Source organism: Gobius niger (genome assembly GCF_951799975.1).
Source record: "Gobius niger genome assembly, chromosome: 10".
Taxonomy (NCBI): domain Eukaryota; kingdom Metazoa; phylum Chordata; class Actinopteri; order Gobiiformes; family Gobiidae; genus Gobius; species Gobius niger.
In genome coordinates this window covers 14,377,142-14,388,407 of record NC_136861.1, presented here as the reverse complement: position 1 = coordinate 14,388,407, position 11,266 = coordinate 14,377,142, and the positions used below count along the sequence as shown (strand labels likewise).

Sequence of the window (11,266 nt, the reverse complement as noted above, 5' to 3'; positions counted from 1 at the left end):
TTGGTTACTGTGTGTTTTTAGCGTAAAAGTCTGATTAATGTTTGACGTGTTTAAAAGACAGATCAAACCCCTGATAAAAGAAGTCTGATATTTCCAAAGAGTTTGTATTGAATTAGTATGACCCAAGAAAATCCAATGTAGGCCTAGTTAGGACCAAATAACGTCATCTGTCCACATGGCGCTTATTGGAGTCTACTCACAATGGGAAGAAATAATGAATATGTTCCTCAGGAGGACCGTCACTTGAAAATCCTTGTACTCAAGTAGAAGTAAAACCTCGAACTGTTACGTGGTGGACGGGTTTGGGCACCTGTATGATCCTGGGAGCTCTGTTGTCGGGGCTTCGTGCCCCTGGTAGGGTCTCCCATGGACAAGTGGAAGAAGATGGATGGATGGATGGATGGATGGATGGATGGATGGATGGATGGAGGGATGGATGGATGGATGGATGGATGGATGGATGGAGGGATGGATGGATGGATGGATGGATGGATGGATGGATGGATGGATGGATGGAGAAGTAAAAGTCTGTGAAGTACACTGTTGCTCTTGAGAAGCTTTTAGATTTGGGTAAAGCTGAACTAACGAAAACATGCTTGGTTCAGGTGGGGGTTAAGAGGTTCATACATGAACAACAGAAAGTGATGTAACATAACGTTGAGACATGGGAAATACGTGACCAAGAAACCCCCCAAGAGAATTCATTTTGATATGCATTTTTATTTTATTTTGTACAAAAATAAGTCTTTTAATTTCACATGCAAATGTACCATATGTCATCTTCAAAGGAATACAAATCCTCGCTTAAAGGTATGGCGTAATAATGGCACTCAAAGAAACGTACATTTTACAAAAGGCTTAGAAAAATGCACACGACACTCAAATGCACGTATGAAACTGTTCTGGCTTTGTATGATTTGACTTATTGCAGATCCCATAATCAGACGTATACGCGGTCAGTGCCTGGCCCCAAAAGAAGTCACAAAAGTCTCTGAAGGTATAGACTCATATGGGCGATTCACTGTTTTTTGACAAGAAATCAAATAGACAACGCTGAACCTGATCTTTATTTGAGGGTTAATGTCCACGAACTTGCCATTTTCTCCTCATGGCGAAGCACTTTCACAACTACACCCGTATAATTGGATAATGACACCACTTTTTGATGCTATTGTGAGAAAACGATAACTCCTTTCTTCTTTTTCTTCTTTTGTGCTGACCGAGAGGATGTCGAACCTTGTGCCACTTTTTGTTTCATGTGGATACGTACAGAGATATAATCCGTAAACCAGGTGGACAGTTCCAAGGCAAACTCTGTATAATTCTTGACGGAAGCGTTTTTTAATACGTGCCTTGTGAAACTTTAGTCTCCTTTTTACACAGATGATCAACAAAAGGGAATCAAATTGTCGCCAGTTCAACACAGGAAGAGCGTGCGCCAACCAAAGGGACTAAGACCACTGTTTGAGAATCCCTGAACACAGTTTATTGAATTTCAATTAAACAGAAGCAACTTATTAGATCGCCTGTTATCATGGCAAGTGTAAGGTCAATGACACGCACAAAGTACGACCTGAATTGTCATGTGATCGGCTGAAAGCTCAGAAATGCCCATTTCTTGTAAACTATGACGGAAATTAAGAGCACAGACATTTTTAAATGCACAAAAAAACCTGGATCTTGTCTCTATCAAAAGCCTACAGCTATTTTATATATGGTTCTTTGTATTACTCAATATCATCACAGCCCCATATACGGACAGGCCCCACACAAAGAGCCACTTTAGTGTTTGATATGATTATGCACGATATTATGCTAGAGATGTATTTTTATCTGGCTTGTTTTAAACGAGTGAAGGTCCAGGAGAGGAGGAGTAACAGCTTTTCTCCTGTCACTTTTAATGGCTTCTATATTTTGGCACAACGTCGCCCTCTAGTGCTGAACAGCTGTACAGCATCACCAGCAGGTACTGTGTGGAATATACTGTATATAGACCAGTGTAGTGGAGGGGTGGGCAGTTTGTGTTTTCTTCACCCCTAAAACACCTTCCAATAGGTGGCGTTCACGTTTTTTTAATGTGATGATGTCATAATGTCAGGTGGAAGGCAGGAGCCAATGCAACTCTATGGGAGAAATACAGTTTTTGTAAGAAATCTCCACAACGAAAATGATGATTTTCCTCATCAGTTTTTGATAGTGATCGGATTCACAAACCTGACATAGTATTTTTAAGTCTGAAAATCCTTCCCATTGGCCAACATCGCGCTCATGTTTTAATATTGTCACCACTATGGAAGCATATGAGAAAATAATTGTGCATTAGTTCATATGTGGTGACAGAGGAACTTTGAGACACTTTTTGTTCCACGTGGATTCTCCCAGTAATGACTGAGATATTAAAAAAAAACTACGACAAAAAAATGCAGTTTGCGAGTTACCACTGTTACCATAGTTACCACCATAGAATTTTCAGTTGCTCCACCTCAATTTTAAACTATAGATACAGACGGCATCTCGTCACAGAAGGGGGCGTGGCCTCACCGAGGGGGAAAATAGAATCTTTAGGGAAACACAATTTTCTACTCTTTTTAGCCATGTTCTGGTGGAACATAAGCACATAAGAATAAAGTCAAGTCTAAATCGGGTCCATATAGATGTTTATTCACAGCAGATTGTTCAGTAGAAGTGAAAAAACAGCAGTCGGGGATTACGCTAGCTAGCCCTAGCATTATATTTATGTATTTATGGGCTGTTGAACCACTTTGCTCCTCTCCATGTCTTTGTATCTTTATTTAGTAGAAAACTATGTTCATAATTCTGGATTTGTCCAGAAGTCGTTTTTTAAAAAGTTGAGAAAGTCTAGATTTTTCTCCAAATTGTTTCCCCCTTAACAGTTTTCAAACATGATCATATATGGGCGATATGGGCTTTAGAAAGTTGTGATATCACATGAATGCCACCTATTGAAAGGCCTGTTTTCTTCAAATCGTTAGCCACATAGCTTAACTGCCTTAGTCATTTTGTATTGTTAAAATGGCAATAAGAGAAAAACAATGTGTTTCCTATAAAACGTCTTTTTACATGTTTTCCAAAATCAAAACAAAAATGAGTTAGGCAATTATGCTATATGGCTAACGATATGCCAGTGTTTTGCCAGGACATTTTAAAGATATTGACTGTATTTTTGACATTTTCAGCATGTGAACAGGATTTCTGCAACAATCTTTCTCAAATCATCTTGGGGGCCTGAGGTTCTGTTTTGGTCTCTGGGCCTGTCGTTTCCTAGCTCAATTTGAAGACCTCTGCCAAGGCACACGAAGAGAGTTGCATTTCCTCAAGTTCGGGTTAAGCTAAGAATGATCTATTGTATACATGAGTTTGGAACATTGTCAACTGATCCGATGCCTTGAGCAAATGGGGCATTATCTGAAAGCCACGGCGAGGTCCAGAGCACATCAATCACGGCAGCGCCAATCACTTCTGAAGGAGCAGCTGACACTGCGATGCAGATGTGCTGGCAGCTGGCTCATTACAGAGACATGTGCAGCTACAGGCGAAAGCAGCAGACAGGCTTCAAGGCGACATGCCCGGCTTTCAGATTCACTACAGGACATGGTTTTGATGTCCAGGTTCACTGCGCTCCAAGAATATGTTGGTAAAACAAGACCAAAATGCGCCATGGCTTAGGACTGATAATACTGGTCATATGGAAGCTGGATGACTGAGAGCGAACAGAAACTCATAAAACATTTGGAAGAGTTTTTGTTTAATTTATTACTGCAGATGTCAGCCATGAGCCAAGGATAAAGACTTCAGTTAGGCATAAGGTCTTGCATAGCTACAAAAGCAACATTTCCAAAAAAAAAGTAATTTTAGCTGATTCTGCCTCTGGGTTTTGTGGCTCAGTGAAGTATTTAACCCTGGATTAAAAGTGTTTGAAGTTATGGACAAAACCTACATCTTTACCATTGCAAGTCAGGTTCAGTGCCCTGGCAGAGGTCTCCGCTCTCCAAACACTCTAATCACTCTTCTGTTTTCCATCTTTCTTGCTCACAGACTTTCTAACAAATCTGTCTCTTGCAGCGTAATGAAACAAATGCGTAATCACGACAGTTGTTTGTTGAAGATGGATTTGGCTGAGCTCCTGTGGCTCCATACGCCTGTGTTTGTCTCGCAGCTGTCCGGATCCCAAAACGCTTCAGGGAAACACTGTTTATCAAATACAAACATTAAATACAAGTTTACAGTAACACACAAAGTCTCACTTTTTTCATTGCATCATTAAGTTGATGTAAGGAACATTTTATAAAAATATACTATTGTCATAATTCACAGATATTTACATTTGAAAGGCAATTTAAAACAAAAAACATAAATATTAATACAAAAACATTAGTAAAAAAAAAAACCTTAAAAACATTTGAACATAAAAATCCTCCATTTTGGAGATCATTGTTTTGAATCTCTTCAAAAAGCAAGCATTAGTATCTGAAACGTTTTAGAAAACAAAGAGACTTTTATAAAAGTGTTGGTCTGTTGTATTGACATGGCCACAGTATTCCCAAAGCTACAGAGACCCGCTCTGGGCCTGACGACTTGGCACAGACAGTGTTTGGTCTCGCCGTGGAGTAATGGCTTCTCTCCATCACAAAGTTTGACACTTATTTTTTGCAGCTTCTTTGCGACTGGGAAGACTTTACTGTCCCAACACGCACTTCACAGGGTGCATAAAGAACCAAAACACCATTTAGTAGGACACTTATTAACCTAAATACTCTGGGATATGTATGGAGTAGCATTGACCTTATATAGTATTTACTTGTGTCAGTCACTTCACTTAAGAAGCAGCTGAATTCATGGACCTTTTTTGTTTTGGCACATTCTGCAAACACTTTCCACATTACCCACATTTACACAATTATCTTAAATCGTGAAATACGCAATGACCTAAATTATGGATTGTTTTCATGGTATAGCCTTCCCAAAGCGACTGCAGTGCTAAAGAGTCCACCAGGGGGCAGTCTCACACAATTCAAACTAGCACTGAATGGCAGTGCATCTTGTAACATACAATAATATAGAAATATGAAATCACATTTGCGCTTCGTAAAGTGGATTTGCCTGTGGACCAAAACCATATGGTGAAGCACTGTTAAGCCGAGCAGCAGCTGGTGTTGGCCAGTAATGATATAAAACACATAAAACAATAGGTTGCGTTCATGCTTGATGGAGGGTAAGCCAGCGGCCAATATTTCTCCATTGTTCAATCGATCATTTGACAGAAACCTCCAAACAGAAAGTTCACGATTGTAGAACTGGGCTGAGACCACAAAATGCTACATTAAAGTGGACAATTTGTGTATATTTATGGTTTATAAATATGCTTTGTTTAGCGTCTTGGCATTAACTATTCACAAGTAATGTGTGAGGAAAAGACACTCAAACTGAGACATTGTTGGTTTTACAGGAAACCAACAAATTGGACTAAAAAAGATCTTTAGCTCATGGCACACTAACATATCAGTGGTGTTGTAATTAAAATTCTGAAAATTCTCTATTGTGAATCAAAATCTAGCAAATTTAGAGCTAAGCACTTTTACAATAGAAGAAGAAACAACCAAATAAAACAGGATTACTCCAACCTGCGTGAATGAAGCAAAAACATGGTATGTTTTTGATGAAGCAACAACAATCAAAACCTGAAAATAGTCAAGTTTGTTCATTTGAGCTTACAGAGAAGGCAGTGAACTTTAGGCCAGTTTTCGTTTCATGTAAATAGGACCAATAATTGCCGAGATATTTACCGCAAACTTGATCAGAGCATTTTAGAAGCTATAAAAGCAAATCGTTTTGGCCTCTCACCTGCCCTCCACCTCAGGGTCGAACTACCGGCTCCTCAGAATGTCAAGCGAACACAACCTATTGGCCAAAACGCAACGTCGCATCAACATCAGGCAGTAAAGGAAGCTGCTGGAGAGACAGGGCGCCGCCTCTGGGAAGGTGATGCCCTCTTCTGGACTCAAGCGCTTTGGGCGCCGCTATCCCATGAAAATGTGCACGTTATTGCATTTGAAGTGGTCAGGTCTTACATTTTATATATATATAGTCATTGCTTGTGTTTGATTCCGGGGCATAACAATGACGTGGGATTATACATTGCTTTCACATAAGTGGGGGGTTCGTCATTCAAATGTCACTGAGCTGTTCCCGTAATGCAGGCCAATGAGCGTACGCGGACTCTTTCTCGTAAATGGGCTGCGGCTAATTGGCAACCATCACTTTCAAAGGGCTTGGTAAGTTTGCAAAGCTGGAAATAAAAGAAAACACTTTAACCAGAGGTGGGTAGAGAAGCTGGAATCCCTTCTGAATGAAAAACACTGATTATTTAGGCTCACAAGGCTATGTTTGAGTTCTACTTAAGAGAGAGAGAAGCAAGTCAAAGATATGACCAAATCTGTTTAAAGCCATACTGTGTAACATTGCACTAACAAATCGTTTGTGAAAAATACCTTAAATAAAGTCCTATCTTATCTTTAAAGTGAGCAGATCTGACTTATAGCTTTGTGGCGAACGGGACAACATAGAAATCTCAGAAATGCCTTTAGCTATCTGAGCCTGTTCCTACAAATGCGCACATTTTGTTAGCTGTTCAATCCTGGACCCGATTTAAATTGATCCTTCCATCCCCATTTAAATGAATAGGGAAGCCCGGCACACATAGGAACATATGGGGAAAATTAACATGTAAACAACTCGGGACCCCTTTGTATTTTAGTGAGTTATTGCCTCTTGCACTACTTTCAGAAACATTTTAAGTTAATGTGTACTTAAACAGTTTATTTTGAATATTTGAATGGATTTCACAAATGAGATGCTGTTTTATACTCAAAAATATACTAAAAACAGTGGATTTTTTCTTTTTATCATCCTGAAATCATTTGGGGGCTTCGTGACCCCCCCGAGGGGTCCCGACCCCCACTCTGCGAACCACTGACTTACAGTATACTTCAAAGTGTATTTTTATATACTAAAAATGAGACTAGAAGTGTATTCCTAGTAAACAAGTAGTATACCAAAGGGCTACGTATAGTATACTTTGAAGTGTATTATTATAAACTAAAAATTAGACTAAAGGTTTATTGCTAGCAAAACGAATAGTATACTAGCAACAAGTATACTATTAATTTACTAGCAAACTAATGGCATAGAGTGAAAGTATTAAGTATAATTTGAAGTATACTACAAGTGGGCCAATTTAGTCCCAATGAGTATAATTGTAAGTAAACTTTAAGTACAAGTATAAGTACACTTGGGAAAATGAACTTAACATTATGTACTTAAAGTATACTTCTTTTTGGTAAGGGGAGGTATGTATGTTTTGTTCTTTTCATGGCATTTATATAATGTTGATGGTTTCTCGATCATTGACATATTTTAAGGTGATTGTTAGTGGCCAATGGAAAAGCAGCATTTAGCGTTTAGCTCAAAGGACACATTTATAAGCTAATTTGTATCTAAAGTAAAATCTCAAAAGGCATGTACATTCATTAATGATTTCTAATGGGGCTTTGACCTACATGTGGTTGTTACATCTGGATTGTTCATAATTTGCGATGGCTGGTGGCTAATGCTAATGGCTATAGGAAAAATACATTGAGCTTCTCCTTTTTTATTTCTATGCTGGGACCTCACCAGTTCGTCTCCATGGAGATGTTACTGCTTTGCTTTGAACTACAGGTAGCCAAACATTAGGTTTCAGGACAGTTCTCTTCCAAAAGCTTATTTTTGTCTGATTAATCGGAGCATGTTTAGAATGTACAAAAGTTGTGAGATAACTTCATGTGGTCAGGAATGTTCCACAGTGCGGCTTTAATCAAAGTGGCTATATGGTGCCACCAGGTCGAACAGAGGGTAAGCACAGCACACCCCTTTTCATTGACTTATGTAGCAGGTGTAGCTACTGTAGCTGGAGAATTAGTCTGTTGTACATGTTTTTAGTTGTTGGCAGAAACTAAAAACATTCTTCACAGAAAGGCCTTGGACATCTGGTTAATGACGACAGGTCAGCCGATTAAATTTAGATGAAATTGCTAACTGTTTGCTACCCACCTCTGCATCAATGTCTTATAAAGGGCTTGAAGGCAAAAAGTAAGACATAAATAACAGGCCTGATGCATAGTTAAGGCCCAATTCATTCGCACCACATTGGAGCTGCACAATATCTTACCAAACAATCAAATATCCATGTCACAAGAAGCCACAACGTTGCAAAATCACTGAGGGCTTCGAGATTTTCTTAACAGCCAAAAACAATGCGCCAAAGTTCAGTTTTAGTATTTTTGTATTCTTTTAGATATTGTTTTTGGCTTAAAGTTAATGGAGCGTCACAATTTTCAATAAAGTTGTAGAATAATGCTGTTTTTTCTCATATTGTGCAGCCCTACACCACAGTAAAATGGACACACATCGTCTCCAGCTTACAGGATTGTTTAGGCACCGCGGTGTTCACGTAGTCCCACTCTTCTGCCGCCGTATGTACATGTCTTTAAACGTCCATTCAAATCCATACAGACGGCTTCCCTTCCGCCGATTTACTGCTGCTACTGTTGCTGCTGCTGCACCCGCCGCTGCTGCCCCCTTTACTCGTGTGTTTGAGTCTGTGTTTCCGGTCTTTTTGAGGCTGACTTTGCGGCTGCGGTTGCGCCTGGATGATGATGTTGCTTTGGGGTTTGTCGTCTTGGCTGTCCCCCCCTGGCTCCGGCTCTTCCTCCCCCGCCTGGTGCTGCTGGCTGTAGGCCTGTATCGCCGCTTCCAGTTGGGCCTGCTGGATCATGTCTTTGTTCAGCCCCACGCGGGACCCCCCTCCGCTGGGGAAGTTGTCCTCGTTGCTCCCAAACTGCTGCTGCTCCTCTTGGGCGATGTTGGCGCGGTTCTGTTTGCAAGCCATCTTGGCGTTGCTGAGGTCCGTGTAGGGCATTTGCTCCGGTTTCACCACGATGTTGTAGCCGGGGGGAGCGGACGGGGTGTTCCAGGAAAAGGGGTAGCCAACGTAATCCGCCGGTCCGTCCCCGCCCACGCCCGCCTCTGAACCCACTTCGGGACCAGCGCCACCAACCGAACCGTCTACATTTGTGTTCGAGCCCAGCAGTCCTAGCTGGTACTCGTCTTCCGGCGGCGGGGTTCGCCTTTTGCGAATAATGTCACAAATGGAGCCAATCCCTAAATGCAGCATCTCCCAAACGTTCAAAGTGAGGCAGAGGATGGTGACACCGTACATAATCCGGAGGAAGATGGTTTTCTCGGTTGGACGGGACACAAAACAATCCACACTGTGCGGGCAAGGGTTACCGGAGCACACGAAAATGGGCTTCACTCTAAAGCCGTAGAGGAGATACTGACCCGCGAGGAAGCCAGCCTCTAGAACTGTCCTGGTCACCAGCTGGAGAACGTAGACGCGCATCAAGCCTTCGTCTCTGATCCGCTTGCGTCCGTCGTGGCGGATTTTGGGTCTCGGCGCGGGTTGTAATGGGTCTCTTGGTCTTTTCGGTGGCTCGATCTCTGGCACCTCATAGATCATGGGGTCATCCTCCTGGTCCTCCTCAGTCTCTTCTATGCCGCGATGCTGCCGTGCACCGAAGCAAATCTTCCTTGGCTTTCTATGCGTGTAACCTCCTGCCACTCTTACTGCAGTCGACCCACTTCCTCCCTTGGCCTCGTCTAATCTTGCTATCTTGTTGATCGCGTACCCCATATAGATGAGTGATGGCATTGCCACCAAAATGATCTGGAAAACCCAAAAGCGCACGTGTGACAGGGGTGCGAAGGCGTCGTAGCACACGTTCTCGCAGCCCGGTTGTCCCGAGTTGCACACAAACTTGCTCTGCTCGTCGTAGTAGATGGATTCCCCCCCGACCGCGGTCAGGACGATGCGGAAGACGATGAGCACGGTGAGCCACAGCTTCCCCACGAAGGTGGAGTGGTTGTGGATCTCCTCCAGCAGCCGCGTGAGGAAGCTCCAGCTCATGGTGTCGCTGGACAGTGGGGCAGACAGTGTCCCTCTCTCACCTGCTCACAGACTCTGCAAGACAAGAGCACAGAGGGAAAGAACGGTCAGAGAGATGCAAGTGTTTTTATTAAAGGTCTTTTCTTTGTTCAGGCTTTTTAAACTGCTTTAGGCACCTGAGCCTACAGCTAAACATGTGTCAAGAAAATACCCTTGGTACTTGAGATAAAATAAAATGTTGTTGTACGTTAAGTCAGCAGAGGGCGCTAAAATCCACTCCTACTGCTACAGTGAAAAGGCGAAGCCTTGACCTCGACTTTCAATGAGCGATGTGACGTTGATGATTAAATCGGCTCTTTTTATGAGATCTTTATAGTGAGCGGTTCGAACCAAATCTCAGTTAATAAGAGACGGATCTAAATAAACAGATTACCCGGAACAAAGTCAAGAAACAACACAACAGCAGAGCAGGTGACGATGGAAAGCCTTTTTGTACAAAACGTCATTTTGCAGAGCAGTAGTGTATCTTAATTGAATAAAATATTGTTTTTATACACACTTTTCAAAGGAGAACAATCTGTTCCACAGTATGTTTGGCTTATTTGAATCTAAAGGCGTGACTCATGATTAGGTCTCAGATAATACGTTTTCTGGCCGGCGCTATAAAAAGAGCCAGTCTCTTTGAACGACTCTTTGAAATGACGAAACGCATTCCCCAAATTTGGCTCATAACAAAGAGTCATAAATCTCATCCCTGCCTAAACTCACCAATAGCAATTGTCAAAGATCTGCACATACGAATATAGAGGAGAGTTTGGGATCAGTGAATCTCAGGGAAGTCTACATGTGACATTTACCAGAGTCAGCTGCTTTAGCGAAACATGCACACCACTATATTTGCATAAGTGTATTTTCTAAACACCTTAAAATAGTTAAACTAGAAGCTGCAAGTGTCTACAGTAGAGAAAAAAATCTAAATAATAACCGAATATAGGACCTGAAGCATATGTCGAAGCCACAATATTTTTAGTTTTGTGCCTCTCAGCACAAAATACCACACAGAGCCTTGAGAAGGTTGCTCTAGTTCAAGTTTTTTGGAGGGAATTAAAGGAGCGTACCCGGCACTGAAAGGATATGGTATTAAGAAACCACGGCGCAGCACTGAGATGAAGGCGTAATAATCCAAAAGTGCAGTTTTCCAGCCGCACACATTCATTTAACTCTTCTCATCTCTCTCAGCTGAAATAAATCCTCTTACGCAGC

At 41.7% G+C, this 11,266-nt stretch overlaps 1 protein-coding gene across 3 annotated transcripts in view; it reads right to left on the bottom strand.

Moving 5' to 3' along the window:
* Window positions 1–8,030: 8,030 nt before the first annotated feature.
* Window positions 8,031–11,266, bottom strand: part of gjc1 (gap junction protein gamma 1) — an 80,804-nt gene continuing 77,568 nt past the window's right edge. For all 3 annotated transcript variants that reach the window (XM_079564490.1, XM_079564492.1, XM_079564491.1), the window contains exon 2: window positions 8,031–10,078. In XM_079564490.1, the coding sequence (XP_079420616.1) occupies window positions 8,558–10,024 (1,467 nt within the window). In that variant the 5' untranslated portion in view covers window positions 10,025–10,078 and the 3' untranslated portion in view covers window positions 8,031–8,557. The remainder of the gene's footprint in view (window positions 10,079–11,266) is intronic.